The sequence below is a fragment of the Magallana gigas genome, chromosome 7 (assembly GCF_963853765.1).
Source record: "Magallana gigas chromosome 7, xbMagGiga1.1, whole genome shotgun sequence".
Taxonomy (NCBI): Eukaryota; Metazoa; Mollusca; class Bivalvia; order Ostreida; family Ostreidae; genus Magallana; species Magallana gigas.
Genome location: NC_088859.1, coordinates 10294871 through 10322098, shown reverse-complemented (window position 1 = coordinate 10322098; position 27228 = coordinate 10294871). Strand labels below are relative to the sequence as shown.

At 33.2% G+C, this 27228-nt stretch overlaps 3 protein-coding genes and 1 long non-coding RNA gene across 6 annotated transcripts; 1 reads left to right on the top strand and 3 right to left on the bottom strand.

Moving 5' to 3' along the window:
- Positions 1 to 1429: 1429 nt before the first annotated feature.
- Positions 1430 to 6279, bottom strand: LOC117684305 (uncharacterized). Of its 3 annotated transcripts, none has more exons than XM_034455887.2 (3): positions 6142 to 6279; positions 4542 to 4636; positions 1432 to 3828 (listed from the first exon to the last, which is right to left on the bottom strand). In XM_034455887.2, the coding sequence occupies exons 2-3, from the start codon at positions 4587 to 4589 to the stop codon at positions 2779 to 2781; spliced, it is 1098 nt and encodes a 365-aa protein (XP_034311778.2). In that variant the 5' UTR covers positions 4590 to 4636; positions 6142 to 6279; the 3' UTR covers positions 1432 to 2778. The 3 variants fall into 3 exon arrangements, with proteins under 3 accessions (XP_065921333.1, XP_034311778.2, XP_065921332.1); XM_066065260.1 differs by lacking the exon at positions 6142 to 6279 and adding an exon at positions 5474 to 5529; XM_066065261.1 differs by lacking the exon at positions 6142 to 6279 and having other exon boundaries at positions 1430 to 3828; positions 4454 to 4593.
- Positions 6280 to 12599: 6320 nt separating this feature from the next.
- Positions 12600 to 13786, top strand: LOC136270158 (uncharacterized). Its single transcript, XR_010707889.1, has 3 exons — positions 12600 to 12963; positions 13138 to 13269; positions 13688 to 13786. It is a non-coding gene; the product is annotated as an uncharacterized lncRNA (long non-coding RNA).
- Positions 13787 to 15453: 1667 nt separating this feature from the next.
- LOC117684306 (uncharacterized) lies at positions 15454 to 19489 on the bottom strand. The gene is made up of 2 exons (XM_066067725.1): positions 17185 to 19489; positions 15454 to 16775 (listed from the first exon to the last, which is right to left on the bottom strand). The coding sequence occupies exon 1, from the start codon at positions 19332 to 19334 to the stop codon at positions 18351 to 18353; it is 984 nt and encodes a 327-aa protein (XP_065923797.1). The 5' UTR covers positions 19335 to 19489; the 3' UTR covers positions 15454 to 16775; positions 17185 to 18350.
- Positions 19490 to 22323: 2834 nt separating this feature from the next.
- LOC117684205 (uncharacterized) lies at positions 22324 to 22983 on the bottom strand. Its single transcript, XM_034455441.2, has one exon. It carries the CDS (start codon positions 22981 to 22983, stop codon positions 22324 to 22326), a length of 660 nt encoding a protein of 219 aa, XP_034311332.2.
- Between the last annotated feature and the right edge of the window lie 4245 nt (positions 22984 to 27228).

The following is a 27228-nucleotide window of genomic DNA, read 5'->3' as shown; positions in this document are numbered from 1 at the left end:
AATTCATCTTTGTGTTCTTGTGGCATGCGTGAAGACGCATATCATTTTGCCTTCATTTGTAAGAATTATTCAAATGCTATGTCATGTTGTAAATTTTGAATTTACCGGGTGGCACTAAATACACAACATGAAAAGTTGTCATGTTGTAAATTTTGTATTTACTGCCACCCGGTAAATTCAAAATTTACAACATGACAGCTAGATATAAATTCATGGATAAATTACCAAGTTTAAATGAGTTGACTTTTATAGATACACACCTTCTTTTTTTGGGCGATACTACTTTACCTACCGAATTAAATAACTGATAGTGTATTTTATCTTATGTTCAGACGTATATGTATATTCAAGATTTCAGAAGATTTAGTTGTTGAAATTATGCTTCATCAATCAACTAAATATTACTTTTAATTGTGTATATTCTTTACATTTCATTTGTACAATTTTCAACGCCAGTTGTCTAATTGTAACATTTATTAACCATTTAAGGAGAAGAACTCAGTTGTTCGAGCTTGTTTCTAATCCTTTTGTGTATGTTGTATACAATAAAATATGTTCAATTAAAAAACCTCTCTTTGAGCCCCAGTATTGTTTCAAGGTCACAGTTTTAACAATTTAGAATTTAGACTATTCCAGGATGCTTGCAAAGTAATTTTACAAGTTGTAACATTGTAATTTTTGAGAAAAAGATAAAAAACAATCCCTCCATATTTCGTTATTTAACTTTAAACCACGTAATTGGGGGCCGCAGCATTGACCCAAAGGTCAAGTTTTAATACTTTTTTTAATTTTCATATTTGAAAAAAGAATGACACAAGTGACTGTTATTCAGGAGATCGATGTGGCCCATGGACTTCTTTTTAAAAATATATTATGAAATACTATTTTTGTTCATTGATAACAAAACTCTGTAACTACAACCAATGTCCATTTGTTTGTGTTATTTTACGTATATGAGCATCTACTACCGTTTTTTTTTTACGTATTTGTGCATATATTGCTTTGATGTCTATGTGTACTTAAAACTAAGCGAACCACGCGAAACATCGCGTGTGCATGTAATAAAGAAGAGTACCCCCTCTTTGCGTTATTGAAATTGTCGGCATTGAATGACTCATAAAAAGACATTGCGATCAAATTCAAAATAACACCGCCTCTGGATACATCGCTAGCAAATTCTTTTATTTCAAATATGTTAACATTTGTTATGATAATTTCAAAATGAAATGGAATAATAATAAATCACTGCTAAACTTCAACTTTCAGACAGAACATAGAAGTCGGTACGAAACGAATGGCATTCAAAATAAATTTATTTCAACTTACTTTTCGATTTATTTAGCTTTGACATCCAAAAGAAAAGAAAATAATAAAAACCCTGACATCCCCCCCCCCCCAATCATAAAAAAGAACAACAACAACAACGACAACAACAAAAGAAAATAAAACTAAAATATAAAAAAAAAACCACACACACACACAAAATTAAACTCTAAACATAGCAAACAAAGCAAATAACCAAACACAAAACTTACATATAACAAAGCAAAAAAAATAGAAAACAAATAAATCAAAAATTCTAGATCTGTAACACAAAGCAAGTTGATATCGAAGAACATAAGACTATTCTTTTACCCTCTGCTTTTAGCTTATTTTGCAATTGCTTGAAGATGTGCACATCTATCAAAGAGTAACTTGTAATCTTTAATATTCTAGTGGACTAACTTTTACTTTTATAGTTAGTGGTTTATATTTGTGTAATTAATAAAATCTCGTATAAAAAGTAATCTAATCGAAACAAAACAAATAAGAAAGAACTAATTTGCATTTAGTACATTTTAATCAGTTGATTTAAAATGAAAATGAAAAAAAAAATCGAAATAGTTTATATCATTTTTTACCCCTGTAAGGCCCTGTTTATAGAATTTGTTCTTAGACATAATTATTACACAATTATAGTACATGTTAAAAACCTGCCATCGTATTACGGTAAGTAATGTTCAAGAATGATAATGTAAGCCAAGTAACGATCTTGATTGTACATTCACGCAAACTAACAAAAGCCTTATAGAATACTCAGAACGTGGGTAGTTCAGGGGATTTCCGAGTATCGAAAACGAAACAACCGTAGACGTATATTTTAAATTTCAACATGAATAAATAATAAAAGTAATCAGACAATATTTCTGATAAAGAAAAATAATAACACTCAATACAAAACAAAAATCTGTGGCTAAAATGCCAACGAAAGCTTAAAACAACACACACATAAATGTGATAATCATTATATTTAGAATTTACATTAACTAGAGGATTAGCTTTATCACAATGCAATAAGCAGTTTAAAAAACACAAAGTTTCGAACTGCCAATTATTTTATAAATGTAACAAAACCATGCACTGTCAAATTAACACGAAAATAAACGTAATCTTATTACACAAATTCGGAAAGACAAAACTTTAAGAAAATGCTTTCAAATAACTGTAAACGTTTCATTGATCAATTTAATAAAATCATGAATATACTAGCAGTCTTTTAAACAAATCAATAAAAAAATGGACATTCATTAAAAGACTCAGAAAACTGCAGAACACTTTCAAAACTCATTTCTATGAATATTAGTAACAAAAATTGCTTTCGTAGATCATGACTTATAAACAGATAAGCAAAACTCTCACGACTTAAAATCTGGAAAGTTTTCCTTCCTGTAACATGTCTTTTCTTTACAGCATGACCAATAAAAATCTGGAATCAACTCCCTGTTGGCGACATTTTCTTTATTTGTAGTTGGGCATTTTGTTGTTAATCCCACTTCTGGGTAGAGAAACACCAATACTGGATGGGAAAGAAAATCTGATCTGAGGCTGCACCTTTCCTCTGGACAAAGTCTCAGGTTTTTTTCGCGATGGTGATGTCGGCCCCATGTAGTAATGATTACCGCTCTGAACCTGTAGATTTTTAGATTCGGTAATGACAAAACCGTCATTTTTGGGCTTTGAATGTTCTCTTATTTCTCTTCGGAGCTCTGTCTTACTATTTAAGACTTCGCCAAGAACTCTATCGAGTTGATCATACATTCTTTGGTTGTTCCTTCTGGCATCTTCCTCTCGTTTGGCTTCTCTTCGTTCCCATTCCTCATTCAGTAGTCTCTCGCGCCGCTTTGCTTCTTCGTCTCGCTTTTTCTCCCTTTCGTCCATTCTCCGTTCTTGTTCCTTCACTTGGGCTTTAGCATTCCTGTTTATCTCTTCCATTTTAGTTTCCATCGACTTCATATGAGATAATAACTGTTCTTCCCGTGCGTCTCTTGCATCCCTTTCTGCTCGTACTAATGCCAGTTCTTCTTTTAGATCATCAATTTTTACTTTCATTATCCTTAATTCCTCCTGCTGCTTCTCAACAGTTGTTGTAGTCTCCTTGAACTTTTCTGACATTTCTCTTCTTGTGTCTTCAAGACGAGATATCTCTCTCTGTAGATCATCTGCTCGCTGTTTAAGTTCATCTTTCTCCTGTAGCAATTCCTTAACTTGCTTGTTTTTTTCCTTTAGAAGAAATTCCTTCTTGTCATTAGCTATATTCAACTGCCTTATTTTGTCTTTCTTGTTTGCAACTTCGATCTTTAGATCTTCGTTCTCAGCTCCCAGAGACTTCACTGCCTCATCTTTTTCAGACGTGATTTTTCTTTTTTCTTTTTCATGATTTTTGGAATCAATCTTTATTTTTTCCTCTAGGACCTCGATTCGAATGTTTTCGTCGACATTTCTTTTCCTATCTTTATTAACTTTTGTTTCTGTTGCTGGATACATATCGTTCTCAATGGCCATCATTTGCTACAAAACAGCATACTATATATTTAAAACAATCATTCATAAAAATTACATGTATACATGCTGGTGTACTAATAATCATATCATTTGATATTTTTATGAAAACACATTCAGTAGGTGGTGTGATATCTGTCACGCAGGATCGTTTTTGAAAAAGGGGAGGGGACAAACGTATCAGGAATCTTCAGAAGCATGCAAAATAACACATATTCGCCAATATTTAAAATTTCAACCTATAGTAGGGGGAGGCGGGGGGTTAATACGTTATTCCTAAAACTTCTGTTTAAAATCATTTTGTTATCTACCAATATAATTTTTACATGCCTCCCAAATTAAATAAATTCTTCTTAACACATTTTTCTATATATTTAATTAAGGGGGGTTCCTACTCGAGTGACGTCATCACTCATAGCTGTGTTTACACTTTATCAAAAATATAAAATTATCAATATCGATAAAGCACAAAATTATCGTTGTTTAAATATTGAATTGATAATACTGCATTTAGTGCATTAGTATACAGAGAGAGAGATTTTGTTAATTACACAAGGTGTCAAACTAATGATTTCAAAAAAAAAAATCACTTTAAGTTAAACATTAAATTAAACATTACTGAGTAGGGACCCACCTTTCAAAGGAAAACGCCTATTGTGAGAAAAAGTTGGGGAGGGGGGCATGCCCCCGATGCTACTTGCTGGGATATTAAAACATAATACCTCTTTTCGAGCTGAACCTGACGATGAAGTTCTGATCCTTCTTGACATTATTCTGGAACCTCTATAAGGAACAGACTCGAGTGATGTTCAAGGTCCTTGAAATCAAAAAGACTTAAATAAGTATATACCTTATGTAAGAACATGAAAACCAGTTGACTTGCTGAACACTTTTATAGGATCTACTGTACGAGAAAGAATATACCAGGTTTTTAAATCTTTCTTTCTAAAACAGAAGTTCATCTTCTGGTACTAAAAAAAATGATCCTAGAAATTTGCTTCGATGTTTTTGTATTTTAAATTATATTTCGAGTGAAAAACAGCAGAATTACAGAAAAATATATGCCTGATAGTTAAACCCTGATTGGCCGATATGATGTTCATACCCATCTGCATATAAATGGGGACGGCGTTATGTCAAAACATGGGACCCATGGGAATTAAACAGTTAAGATAAAATAATATTTATTCTATTAATAAATAAAGTAAAATATTCCTATAAAATTATGAAATGAAATGAAAGATTACTCGCTTAAAATATTACATTTGTCTTCATTTTACAGTATCTAGCCAAATCCTGGTGGATAGGGATGGTGAGAAAACAATTTTATAAAAAGTGCGGTTTTAAACGCTCAGGCGAATAGCACTATTCTTATGATAAAATGCAGTAAGAGTTTTCAAAATCACTATGGAAAGTTCTTTAGAATCAAAGAAGGTAGCTCTTAAAAGTCAAAGAAACACGTTCTTCAACCCCCCCCCCCCCAAAAAAAAAAAACCCCACCAAAAACACATGCTCACTAAATGACACATATGTTGATAGGTAACAATATCAGTTGTCACATCCAATTTTTATAATATTGTTCGAAATATACTGAATTACAATAAAACATATATATAAATATATATATTCTTGATGAAATGATTATCATTATTACCCGGGAGTCCAAATTTCCCGTTCTTTTCCGAGTGGGTTTAATAGATCTTATAACTAATAGAAGAAAGAATGCATACGTTACAGCGATATATGAATACCGCTCTTTTGAAACTGAATGAATAGATAGCAATTTAAACAGACATGTGTTTTAAATCTTTTCTCAAAACACCTCTTAGCTAAGAATTAATAACGGTATTTATGTGTTCTTTTGTAGACGTTTAAAGTGAAATTCTGAACATAAAATATCTTCATTGTATCTAAGAATTTTTCGTGTACACACGTTAACTTAAATACACGCAAGCTTATATCTACCAATTCAATGAGACCTTAATTAAGACGATATAAAATTTTATTGTGAATATGGCACACATTCATATTCCAAAATGATTCAGGGTTAGAAAATTCACATGATACACAGGGAAATAATACATGTTTGACGATTTGTTCTCCTAAATTTTGCCCTTGCCTTTGCAAATCTAGTATGACGAACAATTGTAAATGAAATACAGTGTCTTACTTTTAAATCACCTAATCAACAGAAAATGTATCTCAATAAAAGAAAAAAAAATCAATTATGCCTTGTAAGAATGAAACTACCAAAAACTAACATAAGACGTATTTTTTGGCAAATATTGAATAGGAAGTCAAAAAATCTATATCGTTACTTACCGGAATGAAAAGTAAGTGTAGATTTGGGACATATAAAGACTGAATAAACACATGAAGAAAAAATCTCTGTTTGAGATCTCGGAATTTTCAGAATTCAGAGTCAATCATTGAAAGGCTTAATGCGCATTGTAAATCAAACTCACGGATATAACAGAACAGAAACATGATCTTGTGTATTGAAAGATATGCATAGTCTTGTCTGCATTTAAAAAGATATCCTCAATTTCAATAAACAGGCAATGCAATATGCATATAAAAGAAATATCAAGTTGCTGAACGCCTCTTAATTGTCACAAAACGATCCTTTATAGAATCAATGGTTAGTGTCTATTCATTTGATTGATAAAGTCTCCTATGTAGAAGCAGTTACAAATAATTCAAGTGTACTTTCCAGATTATTTAATAAAATTTCTATGACTGTCGTATTTTTTGGAAAACAATTATATTTAAATATTTTTAATATATTTTGTTCATAAATATTCGTAAGGTAAACGCAAAGTAAATCTAACAATTATCAATATTACATGTATATTATTACTGTTTACTTTTTAAACAACAAAACGTTTCATATGATAACCTACGAAAAATGTGCTCATCACGCTTTTTAAATATTTACAAGACTTTGTAGGCAAAATTAAATTAAATTGAATTAAGTTTCCAAGTACAGATATAGGTCGTAATAAGTAAGGACAAAACATCATTTAAATATCCATGTTTCGATACAATACTACGTGGTAATGATAAAACCGCGAAAGTTTTTGATCTCGGTTGCATTTTTTTTTTGCACTTATGAAGCTTGATTACACTTTAAACCCTTACAAATTATGACAATTGTTTATTGCAAATAAACAATCACCAACAAGTAAACATGTTTTTATTTTAACAGAAATTTATCACTTTCTACTTACATTTTAATTCATTGAATTTTAAAGTCAGCCTATTTGACGAATGCTGCAGTAGTGGACGTCATCTATTTGTTTATGTATACATCTTATAGGAAATATACTTTTTTGATCTTGTGTTACACGATTCAAAAGTTCTTTTTCTATGTCATATACTGTGGTTTCATTAATTTTCGTTGGTATCAATTTTCGTGGATTTTCTAAATATCACAGTTTCAAGGATACGTAAATTCGTGGCCAATGATCCTATCAATACAAAATGTTAGTTGAAATTGCACTTCAATGAACATTTAATTTCGTGGATTAACTTAACAACGAAATCCACGAAAATTGGTATTCAACGAATATTGATGAAACCACAGTAAACAATGGAAGCGTGATAAAAATTTGTGTAAAAAAGTACAAAATCAATTTTAAGGAACACGCTTTTGAAGATTGGAAGTACATAAGCATGCTTAAGCCTGATTCCTTTTAAACTATTATATATAAGACATTTTTTTCTCAAAATTTTCTATTGATTATTGCAAAGTACAGTTATGTACACTTTAGTTAATTAATTTACTACACTCTTGAAATAAAACAAAACAAGCTCTATATCCCTATTAGAACAAATACTGTCTTTTATTATAGCAAATGTGAGAGTGATATCTTACATGTATTGCAATGCTGGCCTTCTTCAAGCCCACAAAAGTTACCCTATCAAAGGAACCAATAATTATGATAGTAATTGTAAATTGGACTCTCCACCCATTAAGAAATTGAATTGGTAAAGATTATATTTTTGCATTGTTTAAAAGAAGGTATAGAAAATAACTATTTGTAACATTATATCGTTTATCATTATAAATCAATGTAGGTGGCATACATTTGCCACCATATTATCAAACATTTGTTGGTATTTTCTTTATAGAAAAAGAAGTAAAAATAAATCCGTTTGAAGCAATAAAAATGAATATATGATAAATTTTCTGATATAAATTTTCTCGTTCAGCTGAAAACGAATAAGCAGGAGATATATAAACGCAAATTAAAATCTATGAAAAAAGCATGAATCGACTTTACTTGAATATTCTCTATAATTCTTTGCTCCGTATAAAGATTTTATATATAAAATGCTATAGTATTTAACGCTCAGTTGTCACACTTATTAGGCTAATGTATATTAAAAAAGTAAACATGTATTGTACCCTCAAATACGGTGGTTTCTTAAGAAGCATAGAGTAAAGTATTTTTATCTCGTTTATCATTATCGATCAAGCATTAGTTGGTATTTTACTTAGAGAAAAAGTTAATCAATATCATTTCGAACGTTAGAATGAACGTTTGACAGAGCAAAAATTAGAGTAACAGTTAAGGGACAAACGCATTTGTAAGCAAATATAAGCTGTGGTACAAGAAAAATCAAGGTAGACCAAATGTAATATTGATTATTGGATGAAAGAAAAGCCGAGCAAATTCTTTCTCAAATGAGAATATGATTTATTTAATAATGGGATAAAAACACTGTACGAATCTTAATCGTACTTTATACCAATATCTATGAACAAGTGATAGTAATAAAGGCTCATGCAATAATCAAAATACTCTAGTATTTAAAATCTAGATCTTATAGCATAGTCATAGAAATTCTTACAAACAATGGATCATTTTTTATAAAAAGTATAAACCAACAAATAAATAGATAAACAATAAATGAGAAATAGATGCGATAAAATGTAATGAAAATTAAGAGAAAACCATGGTTACAAAAACAGAACAAAAAGACATTAAAAAACTTGCAATTATTAAACGTCATCCACGATGAATTTTTAAAATACCCATTGATTTTAATCACAGTCACATTTTTTTCTGATTAAAATGCAAGCCAATAAAAACCAATTCAGGGAGAAAATTGTCACATGATAGAATACCTCCATAACTGAAAATGGTAGATGCATAAATATTTTATAAATTGTATTGATATATCACATCATTATCATGACTTTTCTGGATTCCTGTATAGGCTCAGGGATCCGGTGTTTAAACCAATTTTTATTGGGTAAGGATAAACAAAGATAAGAATTTGTCTAATGTAGAGCTACTGTGGTACTGTGTACATGTTGTGGTGTGGGTCCACTTGCACCACGAAGCCACGTCTGAGACTTTCAAATCTTTATTCAGGACACAGGCCACAATTATTTTTCCCTCTTATTCCTGTATAAAACAAAAATTCATATAAAAGTTCCACCGGCTCAAATCTATTCAAATTTGTCATAATAGCAGACAAACATTAGTCCAACAACATTTCAAAGTACAGCAAAATCATTTGAGAGGGGGCTGAGATATGGCCCCTACAATAACCCCTACCCTACAATATCCACTTTCACTTCGGAATATTTGTAAACATTGGCCTCTTTACACCCTTCCTATTGCGCCTTTAAAAATCGATTTTCCGAATTATTTTTAGCTAGTATTTCTTTCAAACCTTCTTCATTTCATCCATGCCCTAAAAGGCACCAAATTCGCTCATTTAGCACCCCTGGGAATTTTTGGAAAAAACAAACATTTTTAGATTAGAACTACTTGCGTGGTCAATGAGCACGGGGTAAACATAGTGGTATGTAACCTAATATTCAGAACCAGCAGATAAACAATACGCCGAACCCGATATTCGAGCTAGACACAAATTATAATACATGCACTATACTACTCCCCTTTTTCTAAGGAAATGTAACAAAACCAAAAGTGTTTTGAAATGAACATCAATCATTTGTTCCAGTCATACATTACCATGGGCTAAAATAAACATCACTTTAATGTTCAGATAGTAATGTCATTTTAGTTTTATATCTGGATGGAGTCTTAATCTTCCTTCCTAACCTAGTTGTAGTATCCTTGTCCGTCCAGTCATCCTCCACATTAGTGTCTCGACACTCCCGAGCAAAATGACCTCTCGCTGCACTTCTCAAGTTTTCCCGAGCTATATTCTCACACATAGACGACCGCAGTTTATATATGAAGGGAAATTCATCTTCCTCTACTGGGTTTAGACCAAAAATTACCTCTTGTGGAAGATGAACCTCGCGACCCAATAATAATGTAATAATAATGGCTGGCAACATTAGTCTGTTAGGTGTAAGACCAGTGCTAGTGTGAGGAGTACCTCTGGATGCTCCTGCAAGCAGAGGGGTATGTTCGTCCCAATCATCTTGATTCTGGCTGACAAAGCATCGCATCATTTGGAGGAGAGTCCTATTAATCATTCCACCAACCCATTTGAGGAGGGATGGTATTTAGTTGTTCTCGTCTTTGCCCAGCCTATTAACTCTGCTAGTCGTTTCATCAATTCACCATCAAAATTCCGCCCTTGCTCTCTGTGGAGTTCTAGGGGTACTCCAAAATGAGCGAGGAAGTCCTTCACTAGAACACTGGCTATGGACTCTGCAGATTAGTCAGGTAATGAATAACACTCTGTCCATTTAGAAAACTGATCACCTAGTACAAAAATGTATTTATTTCCTTTATTTCCATGGTCTCTGCCTCTGAACATCCCTTTGTTGTACTTTCCATTAATTTCTCCAAATGTAATGGGGCATGTCCAACACTTCCTTGACCCTGTTGACTACGTTACACATCACTGGCTGGCACATAAGAGTTGTCTTGTCACAACAACAGCATAAAGGGTCATCAACAAATTCATTCAGATCAACACCTCATCACGTATAGGTGCAATGCAGACCTTCCAATCAATGGACGACCCTCAAAGATCAACATCAGTAACAGTTATTGAGGACATCTTGTTGCCACCTTCTGCATTTAACATTGTTGTTTGATACCACCAGAATAATCTAAGCTTCTGTTTCTCACAAAGTCTTCTGATAAGACGGTTACTTCAGATCCAGTATCAAACACTGCGAGAGTCTGCTCCCCATTTATTTGCACTGGTACTTTGATTCTTTTCCCATTTCGCTTCTAGTCTTGAATAGTTTCTTTGGAGTGTTCTTCTCAGTTAAATTTTCGCTTTGTCAATGAGATTGTAATGGAAATGTTGGACAGTCTCTTTGAAAATGGTAATATTCTCCACACTTAAAAAACCTCGTATGGGGGATAAAGTTCTTGAGATGATCTCATTTCTGCTGTTCTATGCACTATCAAGGTCTTAAATTCCTGAATTATTGCCACCTTTAATGTTTTCTCCTTTGCTTCAGGTGATGCCACTGTTACAGAGATCCTCTTGCCAGGATACACTTCTAGAATGACGCTGGAATTGAACATTTTCACGACCTTTTGTAGCTCTGAAGTTGTGTTATAACTCTATAACAATATCTTCCGCTTCAGATATAGTTTTCGGCATTTGTTTAGTGTTTCATATCCAATCTTAGCATTTTTACAACCCTTTAGGAGAGATTCTGCATCCATTTCCTCTTGAAGTTCAATGCTTACAGAGGGCAAAGCTTGCAAACTCAAACGCCGCACGGTCTCAGCAAAGTCATCAGCAGATTCTCTCTTCTATTTTACTTCCTCTAGTCGTTTTCTTGCAGTAGCACGCGTATCCTTTTAGTTGAATCTTTCTGACAAAAGTTTTAATAACTTTGGATAGTCATTCCGAACAGATTTTGGTAGGCTGCATAGATATTTTGATGCTTGGTCTCTCAAGCATTCGATGAACCAGTCAAGGCGTTCCTCATCTCCCTATTCATATCTCTGTGCTGCTCTATTTAAAGGAAGAAGGAATCCTTCTCAGTCTCCACTCCCATCAAATACTGGTAACTTTTGCCTTGACATATTATCAATTCTTGTGCTCATAGATCCTAGGCTTCGGCCAGACTCAAACTGATTAATTGTGTCTAGCAATGGCTGGAATGGTTTGTTGCCTGGTCCAGGTATGGTAGTTGAGGTAGGTTGTCTGAATCCATTACTTGTCCAGTGGTTTCTATGCAAAGCTTGACCTGAATATGATGAACAATGACAATTGGTGTTTGTATTTCTATGGGGTGTTGAAAAGCCGAGCCATTCTGCTGCATTGTGTTGTCGCTTTCCTTCCTCATCATGTTGGTACAGTCTGGGACTGTCCCCTTGATTGTTCAACATTTCTGTCTTGAGGTCCAGGTAGGCGTGTACCTATCTGGGGATGTCCCCTTTACTAAGTGAACGCCGCAGGACCCGTGTGAACCCTTCAGTCATGTAAAGAAAAGTTTTTCTTGTTTCCTAACCATCTCTTTCTGACTCAATCAATTCAGACAAAAGTCGCACTTGATTCTTTATAATGTTTCAATATTTGTCTAACGTAGCAGATACAAGCTTCTCATTGCTCATTATCAATTTTGCTGCTTACATGTACTCTATGTTGAGAGTGGGCCTTCTTAAACTCTTGTCATCTTTTTCAAAAACCATGGCAGTACTTTGTTCTACTAAACAAGGATTGTTGAAGTCATAATTATCTGTTGTTGGACTAATTGTGTTGGCAAGTATTTTGTTGCTTTCCGACATAATTGTTGGTATTAATTTATAAAGTCAGTAGTTCCTACGGGTCAACATTTAATGTTATCAAATTTTGTGTTGCATCAGACCAGCACTCTTTCACTATGTCTAATTCTAATCGCCTTAAGGTGGAAGGCTACATCGTCAAAACATGTCTGACATCCGTTCGAAACGCCATTTTGTTCCGGATTGATAATATTTTGTCGTGGTACAAAATAGCTATACACCGTTAAATTGAACTCTTCTAACGAGGGAGATGATATAGAAATAGTCACCAAAACGCTTATAAGTATGTCAATTTTCTTCCTGTTTAAAGCTTTCAACTAACATTGATTATCAGCTGTTTTGTACGGAAAACGTGGAATTTAAATAATTTACTGCTTCACCGCGATTGGCAATACGTTTTAGTCATGTCATCTGCAACAGACGATCATATATTTGTGACGGATTATCGATATAGGTAAGCGGATATCATATTTTCACTTAAACTATATATATGTACGATGAATATAAAACGAAAGTACCGAAGTACGATCTCTTGAATTAATCCCAATTTCCCAAAATGTAAAACATTTGCAGTAAACTACTTGCATGGAAACTTAGACATTAAACTAATGTATTTTGATTTAAATAGATAAAGCTAGGTATATGTAGCAATAGCAGTGGAAGCCCGTATTTGCAAGCAAGTTGAGGGAAGGACAAAATTTTGAAAAGGAGCATGTTTTTCATTTCCACACGTACATGTGTATTACTATAGACATCTAATGTATGTATAAATATGCGTATGGTTGTTGTTTATAATTGCTATTGTATATAAAAAAGTAAAAGACAATTTCACTACTAATATTTTGTTTTGAATAGTTAAATATATATAATGCGTTTATCAAAAATATAACTTTTCATCTTCAAATATTATCATAAGCACTACAAATCTTATATATACACATGTACATATTTAGCATAGACTTGTTCCTTTTTTTTTTTAAATTTTTTCTTCGTGAATTTTATTAATTAAAAAATGGTCCCAAGATAATTGAGACCATGTAAAATAAAAAAAGACAACTCTTAAACAGGATCTTTCATACCAAGATTTTTGCAATAATTCAGTATTTCTATAATTTTTCAATTTCATTCAATTTCTTTTTTTCATCCTATTAACCAATGAATATTGTTTATATTTTCAGATTTTTGTGGGATTTTGTCCAGCAGTTTGCCTTAAAAGAATATTTTTATATTTAAGTTTCATATTTATGTGGATTCCAATAAAAATCATATAAACTTCATTCATGATGATTTTGTCTTTTATTTCTAAACTTAATGACATTTCACTTTCATAAGAATTTTAAAACAGAAATGTTTAAAAATATGATAAATAAGGGGTTATCTGGAATCAGACTGATATTTTAAAAATTCTCTAGAAAATAGAGTATTGTATTTTGAGGTCTATTATTGTTGAATATTGTGCCGAGTATTAGTAACAAATGCATGCAACAAAAATCTCCTACACTTATTTGGTGTAGAGATCGACCTTAACCATCTTTCAGATAATTGGCTATCAGGATGAATTCCGTCTTTCAAGAGGTTATAATTAAAACGACCTCTGACCTTTAGAATATCAAGGTGAAACTGAACAGTGTTACGACCTAATGACTGATTAAGATCATCAATTTGCTGGTTGAGGGCAGTTATTTCCTCACTCAAATACTTAATTGTAATTTATAAGTTTTAAGGATTAGGGTGTCCAAAATAGGTATTGTACAGTTTTGCAGAATACACTGGAATTGTAATTAATTTTTACAAAACCTTGTTTTGAAATTACAAAATTTTAAACCTGTTAAACTGTTCTAAAATATTGGTCGTTGCTGCACCTAAAGAATTATACTTCAATTTAATTTGTCTTTGTTTGTGACCAGAGCCCCTGTGTATTTTCTTTGTAATATCACAAACACTTAACCAAACATACAATTCTATAGGCTTGTTACCCATTGAGAGCTTTTCAAGTTCAGGTATGGCTCTATCGATAGCCACTGCAGATGTAGCCCCTGAATATGTGAAGAAATGAAGGGAACTTCTACTATTGTGATGTACTCTTAAACATTTTCCTAGGCTATCGGACACCAGTACAGACAGCTTGGTAATGGAACTGGAAAGAACTTGGAGTGGGTTTTTCTTCAGACATTTTGTGATACTTGACAAGCTCATGAATAAAAACATCCCCTCATGATCAATCTTATCTTCTACTATTTTCTACTTTTTTCCTAAAATCACGAAATCGAGAAATGACCCCGAACAATATTGTAACGTTGCTGTTGGTGAAGGGGGGTGCAAGATCTGAGAAATAAAAAGAAAAGCACCCAAAAAAACTACCATCGCGAATTCTCGTCTGATAACAAGTTTAATATACAAGAAAGCACACAGAGAACAGAGGAGAGGATTCACACTACCATGGATGCAAGCACGCTGTCAGAACTTACGCCGATCAATTTCTTCAGTTGAAGTGACCATATTTTCGCACAAATTCCAGTATGATTAAATCCCACTTCTGACACCAGTGTGGTGCTGTGTACAGGTTATGGTGTGGATCCAATTGCACCACGAGACAAAAGGCGTCCGAGACATTCAAATATGTCTAATATGACTAGCCCAGAATGCATACGGGGAAGCTGGAAGTTTATTTTAAGCTGAACAAAACAAAAATGTATCATGTACATATAATGTAATATAAAAAGTCACTGCCTCACCCTTTTTAAACAAAAATATGAAACTTTCATCGACGACGTGAGCGGCCAGAAAAAAACAGAAATAAAAAACTATTAAATAGAAAAATCTCTGGAAACCTGTGTCCCAAACCATGTCAAAGTTGGAAATGCGCGCCGTCCCAAGGGTAGTGCAGGCACTTTGCAACAAAAATATAAAATTCTAAGCTTCTAAATTATAGTATAATAAAATTTTTTTTAAAAATTATTCATGAAAATTTGATGCGTCTTTGTCAGAAGACGGGCTAGAACTGATTTCTCGTGCTAATCGAACACCAATCATACACTCGTCACCACGTGACTCGTAACTATGAATTTCATTGGATACAATTTTCAACTCGAATCAACAAGACAATTATTTTCCGCTTATCTCCGTACCGCGGAAAATATTAAGTCTTATCTATTCTTACAAAAATGACAAGCAAATATATATTTGCCGACTAGCCCAGAATGCATAGAAAAACACTAAGGTTAGGGTGAGGCGGCGAAATGAATCAGGGAAAAAGTATGATAATCATAACCTCAATTTTCTGGAAACTGTCAATTGGTTTTCTAACTGATCTACAACATACATGTCCTTACTAGAATCGCACTTCCAGCGACCGTGTCTTTTAATACACCTGTCGTTTACACTTGAACCGACTGCAGCTGTAGTTCCGCCTGATTAAAGCGAATGTAAACCTAAATTTAAACCAGAACTGACATCTTTGAGCCTGGAAATAATGTTTTCCCTTGCAGCAGTCTAACTAATCTTTTTGTTTTTATATATCAACTTTGCAATGCCATGTGATCTGAAAACTGGCTTAAATAAAAAATCTGAAGATAACAAATTAATATCTGCCAATATAACATATTTTTGCAACATTTTCACAGAACAAGCACTCGTGGAACCATTTGCGACCAACACCTCGTTTCCTTGCCTGTATTGGTCAGTTTAACTTTTATTAATGTACACACATAAATAATCATCAAAAAAATTTACGTCACAACATTTTAGGCTACTTAATTCGTCATAACGCAAAATAAGCGGCAAAACTCAACAAAATCATGGCTAAGTCTCTTACGATCAGCACATCCATAGATTCGATATATAAATTGCACAAACGAATCAATATGTCAGATGAGACAGGGTCCTTTCTGGTTACTTTGGGAGTTGCGACGCGCTTGGCCGACTCTTGTAGACACTTGACATAAGAATTGCTGGTAGGATCGGCAAATCCATGTAATTCGTGAGCCCAGTTTAAAGAATAGATCGCGTGATTGACCACATGAGAAGATGAACCTTGATCCAATAAATGTGTAATATACAATGCGACGTGAACAGGTTGTGCGGGTAAATACTCAAATCCTTCTTTTTTCCATATTTTAAAACTACTATGGAAAGATTTCGTTGGGTTAAAACTCTTCCCCTGAAGAATATAGTCGGACATCTTGTATGCCAAATCGTTCAAAACGTCGTTATTTCCGGCTCCGCTTCTGGCTACGTCATCAATTATTTTTTGTCGAATCCCGATGTCTGTCAAAATAAAATAATCTAATGATTATATCTGAAAACGATCCCCCTTTTTATATCTTCCCTTCTCTATTATATGAGTTTTTTGCAAAACTAACGCATCTGAAATACTTAAACAGATTTTGTAACAAAGGCCAAAAAGGAGCTGAAATCCACCTAGGAACAACTAGTGTCCCTAACACTTTTTCTGACAAACATATTTTGATTGTTTTTGAAATAAACATTGGTGGAGGGACAAGCCACATATTTGATCCCGTCCATGAAAAATTGAATGCGTCAATGCTGCTAGTACCAGGACACCAAGACTTTGAGTAAAATACTGAACACTTTGTATTGTAATGCGTTGCAAACGCGTCAATGTCATGCTGACCATACTTTTCACACAAATAATTGTACACTGAAATTCTAATACCCCAATCATCTCTATCAGTCTGCCTACTGATCAAATCAGCTTCTTGATTTTCCGATCTCGGGATCCATTTTGGAATTAATGTAATTTTGTTGTAACTACATGACTGAAAAATATCAGAAGCAATTAATTGCAAATTCTCTTTCTTACTGCCAACCTCTAAAATATGAGACACATTTTTGTTGTCACTGTAAACAACCAGAGACGAACCTTTTAAGTCATCTGAATGCGTGTTTATCATTCTATGAACTGATTCTAATTCTCGTTAAGTAGAACTCTTATTGCATTCCTTCTGGCTCCAAGAACCAGACACAGTAAATATGTCCTTCTGTAGGACTATATCCTCACCCTGCTGTGAGGAGCTCTTGTCTGAACGCTGAACTGTTGGGTTAATATAACCCCCATAACTTACATCTGATGCAGTGACTTTATGCTTTCTGACCAAAACAAAGTTTCCTGAATTGCATTTTCTGACAACAATACTTTGCTATTCCAACTAGCCCTCGTCTCTACACAAAAATAAAAATCTAGTTATAATCCGGACTGCATTTCCAAAAACAGCTTTCATACTAATGATCTGTCCCGTCAGACATGCAATACCTCAAACACTAAACATATTTGAACGCTTTGATTTGATCAAAATATCATTTACTAAAGACATTGTCTTACTTATCCTCTCCCGAGACACCCTGACAAAACCATTCTGAAAATCCCATTCTAAACCCAACCAATTCACGTTTTGAGACGGAAACCTCTGACATTTCTCATGAGCTAACAAAAATCCAAACTTTTGTAACTCATCCCTGACAAAACAACTGACTCTAAAAGCGTCCAACTGTGAAGAAATGCCTCCCAAACCGTCATCCAAATACATGACAATACCTCATGTACTTACAAAATGCCTAGTGACTTTTGAAAAAATGTAACCAGCTGTAGATAAACCAAAAGGCAGAACATTGAATACATAGTACTTTTGCCGACCATTGATATTCCAGCTAAAGCCCAGATACTGCCTGTGTTCTGCGAATATAGAAATATGATGGTTTGCTGACTTAAGATCAAATGAAAACAAAATCACCGATATCAAACACATCTCTCGCTACTTCAGCGTCCTCATATCTATAACTATATTTATGCAAATGAAAATTCACATGTCTACAGTCTAGGACTTACCAAGGCTTACCTGATCTGTTATATGCAACAGTAAGCGGATTGACCACACTTGGCTTAGTACTCACCTCTGAAATGCAATTTTTTGCCAACCAAGACTCGATTTCTGACGAAACAAATTCTACATTTTCTAATGAGGATCTATTGTTTTTCAAGTCGACACTTTCTGGAATTGTTTGAACAGGAATTTTATATCCATGAGAAATTATATCTTTAATGTAAATGTCAACACCTGTTTCAACCCACCTTGATAAACAGCTGTTCAAATGCTCGATAGGGCTTACCTTGTTAGTAATGCACCCATCCGACGTCGACAGGCATGAATTCGAGTAGTTTTGTTCTGAAACTGTCTTGTTATCTGAATTTCTGAATGTATTACATGTAACAATACTTATCTCTGCTGAATCGTTGAGTTTCCTTCTACAGTCTCTCGCCCAGTGGCCTTTAAACCCGCATCGATAGCGCGTCCCTGGCTTGACCGTAGGTGACCTAGAGTTGTCTTTCTTGTATGGGTGTGGCCTTGAATAGTCGTTTGTTGGTCTTCGGTGTGCCTTTTGTTTTTTGTCCTTTTTCTCTGCTTTATTTTGCGCCTTGTTTATTCTTTTTTCATCCTCGGAATCGTCAGCGATGGGATTAGCTTGGTATTCAGCTACTACCTTCCACCATAAAGGACTAGAATCAGCTATTTTTATCAATTTCTGTCTCTCATTCAAAAGTTCAATACCTTCACCAATCTTTGTCCGGGCGATGTTTATGTTTTCAACACTAAGGTTGGCGCTGTCCAAACTGGCGTCTGCTTCCATCAGCTTAGTGATGACCTGTGCGTTTCCCCGGTACTGCGCTTCGTTTCCATGACGTTTAAACGTATAACTGCCAAAAATGTTCTCCTCTATTTTCGCTAACTGCGATGACGAGAGTTCCTTCTGTGTTGTTTCTACAGACGTTTGAAACTTCTTGAAATTGCTGTCTATCAGAGTCTTCATGCTGCATAAGATTTGATTTTGCGACGATTCCACTGCTTTTTTAACTTCGAAGCTAATATATTTGCTGAACCTCGGAACTTATACCGGCATCCCCGTATTCGTCCATGCGTCTTTGTCAGAAGACGAGCTAGAACTGGTTTCTCGTGCTAATCGAACACCAATCATACACTCGTCACCACGTGACTCGTAACTATGAATTTCATTGGATTCAATTTTCTACTTGAATCAACACGACAATTATTTTCCGCTAATCTCCATACCGAGGAAAATATTAATTATTCAGAACCAACAGATAAACAGTACGCCGAATTCGATGTTCGAGCCCGACACAAATTATAATACATGCGCTTCACTATTATATATTTAAACTGCGTTATTTTTTAATCATTTTACTCCTTATTAAAAAAAATTACAATTTATCGAAAATATCATTAGTACCAACCCAATGGAGCGTTTAATTAGAAAATGATGTACAAAAATAGATGGTGCATTTAATCGATTTTCACAGATTAAATTTGGAAAGTGGAAACACGCAAACAAACTTGTCCCCACATAGCAATTTAATCTTTGATAACCTTAAGGGATGTCCGACGTGGTGCATCTTCTTTATGAATACATATGCTATATAAGTATACAATTAAGATTTTTGATGAGGTCAATTCGTGTTTTTGTTGACCCTTCGTAAGTACTAGGTTGTATATCGATTGTAAACGAAGTCCGGTGTTGATCTTATATCATCCAAGGTCTATTTAAACATGCATTGTATCAAAAAGCTTACACTGTTCTAATTATACTAAAATTAATATTGTTCAACATTATAAGATTATAGTAAGTATTATAATGGAATCTACTACAAGATCACACGCGAACAAATGCCTAATCACTTGTTGTCGGGGAAATACGAAATGAATTTAAATGGAATAAGATTTTTAGATTAAAATATTTAAGGTTAGCAAACTTGGTGAGCAAGAGAGAAGCATAAACATCATTACTCGTAGTTACTTTCCATTTTTCGTTTTTAATCTCAATGAAATAAGATGATGTTAATCAAATTTTATTTGCGTGCGAGAACATTTCACGCTGTAAGAGCCTCGTCGTCGCGAATATTTCTCGCGGCAAACCAGTCCTTATATGCCTCTGGCATATCATCCATGTAATTTCATCTTCATCGTAAAAATTGGTCGCCGTGATTAATTAGTTAATTTCCGGGGATTCGCGAAAGTCGTCGCTAATCAAAGCTGGATTACATTGTATAGCAAAGAATGGTGTTGCATGAAAAAGCATTTCGATTTCGTTTTAGGGGACAATTTCAAACGATAATAAGTCTACATGAAATGTTTACTGTCTTCACACGAAAAAATATATATATGAAGTCGGATGTTTTCTCAGAAATGCATTCCAAAGTAGACAAGTAACAATGAGTTATATGCATCTTGATGGAGTAGTAACACGTGGAAGCATACTAGAAAAACACAGCGGTGTATTTATTATATAAGTAGTACTAATTTGAAGTGATGTGTTTACATTGCGATTCATTGGATGAAAGAGAATGCTCATCATTTACATTGTGCTACTTAAAAAATCGCTTTAAAACGTATTGAATTTGTCAATTTAGAATAAAATAAGAGATACTTAAGTTTAATGTTTTTGTGATGCGGCGAAAACGAGAGAGGGCACTTCGCTTTTTCCTGCGACAAGCATAAAGGCCAATCGTTATGTTATTATATTTCTTACCAAGGTATGTCTACTTAAAAAATTCTTTTAAAATTGCGTTGAATTTGTCAATTTAGAAATAAATAAGTGATAACTAAGTTTAATGTTTTTTGTGGTACGGCGAAAACGAGAGAGTTATAACAATCCTTACCAATGTATGTCTGCTTGACGTTTTAAACCTTTTATATTGTATTATAAGTATTGCAGTAGAATGGTAAAAAAAAACAAAATTAGATGATTTTTATGCTTTTAATCAACATTTTTTGAATAGGGAAAATTAAAATGATATGATTCTCTTTATCATATCATAGGTTTATCATAGGTAAGGTTATCAAAAAGGATTAAGAGCTCAGTGCACTGTTTAAATGGAAGGACAAATCTCGTTCAATATAAATCACATTGTTTATATCTTTTGATATTATTTCATCTAAATAGCATCTATTTTTTAAAAATAACATTGTATTAAATTGCTGAACGATGAGTATTTTAACTGCATAATAATATGATCATTTAAATAAAGAATCTAAATATAACAACGAGTAAATGGAAATTCATAAGATCGAAAACGAAAGGTTCAGTTAAAACTTTATTATTTTTTATAAGATTGAAAAAAATGAATTAATGGAAAAAAACAACAGCATGGACACCAAACAGCGTACTTTAAAAAGAGACAACTATACCGTTTCATATTCTCTTATCATATATATAGAAAGTAAGATTACTAAAACAATATGAATACTATAAGACTATATAGAACATTTATCACTCCAGTGCTATTGTATGGATTTGAAACATGAAAGATGAACAAAGGGAATGAAAAAAGAATAGATGTCTTTCAGAATAACAGCCAAAGACGAATTCTCAAGATCAAATGGCAGGATAAAATAACAACACAAGAAATACTACAATTATCGAACATGAGTCCAATGAGCCAAGAAATAAAATGCAAAAGAAGAAAATTCATAGGCGATATCCTCAGAAAAAAACCCATATCAATGATTGTAGCATTGCCCTTTCCTGGACACCTAAAAGCAGAAGAAGGAGAGAAAGACCAAAAACAACACGGAGAAGAACATTTGAAAAATGGATAGGTAACAGGTAACAAGGTAACTGTAATAAAAATTGGTCTTGAATTCTTTCTTGGCTAAATTATTTCAATTCTTTTGACAAACATCATCAAGTTTTGATTTGATCTAAACTCCTTGTTTATTTAATAAATGTTGCGTCAATATTAATATTTGAAGTTGGACATCTTGTTGTATGCTCCGTATCTGGGTTAGGAGATATCAGTGTTGTCAGGGAAAGAAAAACAGGTCATTGTCTGTACCGTTCCACGAGACGGTGCTTCAGATTGTTTACGGGGTACATGTCCCATATGGTAATGATTACCATTGTGAATCTGTACATTTTCAGATTTGGTAATCATAACACCTTCTTTTTCAGGTTTTAAATTTTCTCTTATTTCTTTTTGAATGTCAGTATTACATTTTAAGTCTTCACCGAGAACTTCGAGTTTATGCAACATTTGGTCAATCCTTCTGGCATCTTCATCTCGTTTTGCTTCAGATAGTTTCCATTCTTCGTCTCGCTTTTTTTCCATTTCTTTCATTTTTTGCTCTAGTTTCTTCTCTCTTATTTGAGCATCCCTGTTTGTCTCTTCCAGTTTAGTTTCAATCGATTTCATCTGAGACAATAATTGTTTTTCCATGTCATCCCTTGCGTCCATTTTGTCTTGTACTAATGCAAGCCTTTCTTTTAAATCATCTATTTTTCTTTTCATCATCCTTAATTCCTCCTGCTGCTTTTCAACAGTTGTTGTGGTCTCCTTGAACTTTTCTGACATTTCTCTTCCTGTGTCTTCAAGACGAGATATCTCTCTCTGTAGGTCATCCACTTGCTGCTTAAGTTCATCTCTCTCCTGTCGGAGTTCCTTCATTTTCTGATTATTTTTCTTCTTAGCTATATCCAACTGCCTTATTTGGTCACTCTTGCTTGCAACTTCGATCTTTAGATCTTCGTTCTCAGCTTCCAGAGACTTCACTGCCTCATCTTTTTCAGAGGTGATTTTTCTCTTTTCTTTGTCGTGATTTGTAGAATCAATTTTAATTTTTGCTTCTAGAACCTCGATTCTATTGTCATTAACTCTTGGTTCTAATGTTGAAAACACCTCGTTATAAGTGGCCATCATTTGCTACAAAACAGCATACTATATATTTTAAAAAATCATTCGGAAAACTTACATGACATTGTAGACTATTTATCATATCATTTATTATTTTCTTTTTGAAAACACATAGGTTCCTTTATGTTTATTTAAGGTGGACCCCTTCTCACTGATAGTACTCTATAACCCTATTAAAAATATGTGAATATCGTTACCGATCTGGCACAGAATTATTGTAAAAACCTTGAATTGAAAATACAACTTAAGTTTGTGTAATTTTCTTCATGATAGAGGCTTTTTATCTTTCACTTCTACGGGCTTTGAAATATTGTATTTGTACAAAAAGCCTTTTCTCAACACATGGCTTTCGCTAAAAAAATAAAGACGTTTACAATTTTTCAAAACATAAAATTTAATTAACTTCAAATTTATTGCAAGAAAATTAACAAACAACCTTTCCCTAAGGCCGAGTTTATTGAGCGAAATGGCGACTTGTTCTGAAAGTAGTAAAAAGAAATTAACCGTGTCGTTCCCTATACTAAAAATATTCGCCATCGTTTTATTTTCGCCCTTTTACCCTAGGTATCAGCAAGCGAATTAAGGATTGTCGAATTCCAATGTCTCAAATAACATCTATAAAAAAAACCAAACTGTTTCTGGGCGAGTTTCAAACAACAAAATTGTTGGCAAATGTTAAAGGGCGAAAAAAACATGGGTCGAAAACAATCATGTATACAGTATTTCGTTTAAGCTTTACAAGTGCAACTGATATTTCAAAATCTAAACAAATTTTAAGCCAATTAACATTGAAATTACAAAATAAAGTCATGTTTATCAGATAACAATTGATTTTAAAAAATATATTAAAAGTTGTAGCATTTGCAAAATGTATTAAAACTGCAAAAAATGGAAATCGGCTGGAAATGTGTTACGAAAAAGAGAGTTTACACATTAATGAGATTGTGGTAAAAAAAGTAAGTAGTTAAGAATTTACTTTTTATATTTTCTTTAATTACATAAGGTTTCAAACTAATAATGTCTAGAAAAAACATCACTTTTAACAAAAATGCTAAGTAGAAACCCACCTTAAGAAATCAAAGTACTGAAGTACTGACGGGAATTGATTTAATCGACTATTATTTATTTTAAAATCAATAATATGTAAATTTACATGCATGGCAAGTAAATTCCTTTAAGTATTTGAATTACGCAATTTTTTATAATATGAATTCTCCTACAGGAAATTCGTGAAAATCCAATATCAATCATGTTGTGTATTAGAATAAGTCCATCAAACTGCGTATCAGTAATCGAAATAGTTATGAGAAATTGTATGGATCCAAGCAAAAATGAACTCTAGTCTCGTTCAACCAGACGCTCAGCTGTATCCGTTAATCTCCAGACTCTCTGCTTGTCGGAGATTTACGGAGACAGCCGAGCGTTTGGTTGAACGAGACTATATTGAACTCTGGCGAAGAAATACCCAAAATTTTACGACTTCAAAAAATATCTAAATTGTTCGTACATTTAAAATCTGACTATTAACAAGGTATCTATAAATTAGTGTCCTTGAAAAACAATGCTTAAGAACTCATTACATCGAATTTATTGATTAGAACTAAATGTTGTCAGCGGTGTTGATTTGTGCTTAGGTCCAAACACTGTTTCACTTTCGGTTTGCCTGAATAACTGCATAGGAGAGTTGATTAAAATCAACATTATTATGGAATCGCTATAAGGAACAGGCTTTTATGCAAGTGATGTTCAAGTTCCTTCAAATTAAAACGATCTTAATAAGTATATTCCTTATGTACAGAGCACATTAAGCACATGATTACCAGCTGACTTGCTGGACAGTTCTCTATTCATGTATATGATTCACTATACGAGAGAGAATTTCCCAGGTTTTTTAATCTTTCTTTCTAGAACGAAAGTTCACCTACTAATTCTCAAATAAAGATGTTAAAGATTTGCTTCGAATTTTTGTATTGGAATTTACTTACCTGATTGTTAAACCACAATGGCTGCTAAGATACGATGTTAATACCCATTTATACATGTATATGGGGACGGCGTTATGTTAAAACATCGTATTTTACCGACCTCTGTGATTTAAACAAAAAAAATGAAATCAAATATTTATTTTGCTTTCCTTCACGTCTTTTTAATGGCATATAAATAAAAAAAAATTACTCGATACAATTTTTTATCTTCATATTATCTAGCTAAGTCCTCGTAGGTAGGAATGGTTACAAAAATAGGCTGAACTCCCTATACAATGCTTTGATATATCTTCTGCACAACCAACATTTTACCTTCCGTTGGAAAGTACGTTATAAAACGCACAACAGATAACCTTACTCTTATAATACAATGCAGAAACCTTTTTCTAAATCACTACCATAAGTAGTTCTTCAAAATCAATGAAAGAAGCTCTTCAAAATCAAAAAAGGAAGTTTCTCAAATAAAAAGAAGAAAGCTCTCTAAAAAGAATTAACACACACATGTCCACAATATGGAACATATGTTGATAGATGTAGATAATACAATACATACTCATTGTCTACTTGTAAAAAGTCAGAAACATTAAGAATTAAATAAAAAGATATCAATATTCTTGATAAAGTTTTTTAAATTCTTACCTGAGAGTCCAAAATTCCTGTGCTTTTCGAAGTGGGATTAAACGATTTAGAACTACCAAAAGAAAGAATGCATATGTTACAGTGATATATATATATATACACAGATCTTTTAAAACTGAAGGAATAAATAGCTATTTAAATAGAACCGTGTTTTGAATCTTTATTCAAAACACAATTTGCTAGAAAATAACATTGATATCGGCAATTGTGTGTTCTTTGGAAGACAATTTAAGCGTAGATCTGATTACAGAATATTGTCATTGTATATAAGAACTTTCGTGTGTTCTTTGGAAGACAATTTAAGCGTAGATCTGATTACAGAATATTGTCATTGTATATAAGAACTTTCGTGTGATCTTTGGAAGACAATTTAAGCGTAGATCTGATTACAGAATATTGTCATTGTATATAAGAACTTTCGTGTGTTCTTTGGAAGACAATTTAAGCGTAGATCTGATTACACAGAATACTGTCATTTATATAAGAACTTTTTGTGTACATTCCTTAATTTAGATGCACACAAGCTTTAATCAACCAATCCGCAGAGACTTCAAAATGTATAGATTTTTACCGTGTAAAGGGTACACATTCACATGCCAAAATGGTTCAGGATTGGAAAATGAGCATGATACACAGAGAAATAATACATGTTTTATGATCTGAATTCGTTTTTGTCCTAAATTTTACTTCTATGTCCAACAATAGTTAATGCAATGCAGTGTCTTACTTTTAAATCGTATCATCAATTAAGAATAAATTTCAAAAAAGAAAAGCCCTATATATTTGAAATACACATAAGTTGTACCTTTTTGAATGTTACTTTAAAAAACATAAGAAACAAATATTGAATATTGAATTTAAGAAAATCTATTAATGATTTCTTCACCGAAAAGGAAAGTAGCTGTATATTTGGGAAGAGGCTAAATAAACACCACTGTATGAGGTCTCGGAATCTCCAAATTACCTAGAAGTCAATCACTAGATCATGTTTCTGTTCTGGGATGTGTGTAGGATTTTCTTTACAATGCACATAAAGCTTGCATTGCATGTATAGTCTTATCTGCATTTAAAAAGATGTCTTCAATTTTATAAAACAAGAAATACAATAAGCATTTAAAAGAAGTCTCAAGTTGCTGAACGCCTTTTGTCACAAAGCAATCCTATAAATGGTTTTTGTCTATTCATTTGATAAATTTATGTTTTCTATGTAAAGTGTTCTTGTATTTAAAAAATTTTTTTCACGTGAACATTCCAGATTCTTTGACTATATTTTCTTAAACTATATGTTGCTCTTCCTGAATCAATACTGGCTCTAAAAAGTACTGAAAGTGCCATTTTTACCTGATAGTTTCTGATATTTACTGATGTTGTACTG

What these genes read in the sequence shown, in the direction of transcription:
- LOC117684305 (XM_034455887.2), bottom strand. Translation starts at nt 4,589, where the DNA reads ATGTCAAGAAGGATCAGAACTTCATCGTCAGGTTCAGCTCGAAAAGAG. An exon ending in CAGGTTCAGCTCGAAAAGAG is followed by an intron (nt 3,829 to 4,541) that starts GTATTATGTTTT and finishes GCTGTTTTGTAG; the next exon opens with CAAATGATGGCCATTGAGAA.
- LOC117684306 (XM_066067725.1), bottom strand. Translation starts at nt 19,334, where the DNA reads ATGAAGACTCTGATAGACAGCAATTTCAAGAAGTTTCAAACGTCTGTA.
- LOC117684205 (XM_034455441.2), bottom strand. Translation starts at nt 22,983, where the DNA reads ATGAAGGAACTCCGACAGGAGAGAGATGAACTTAAGCAGCAAGTGGAT.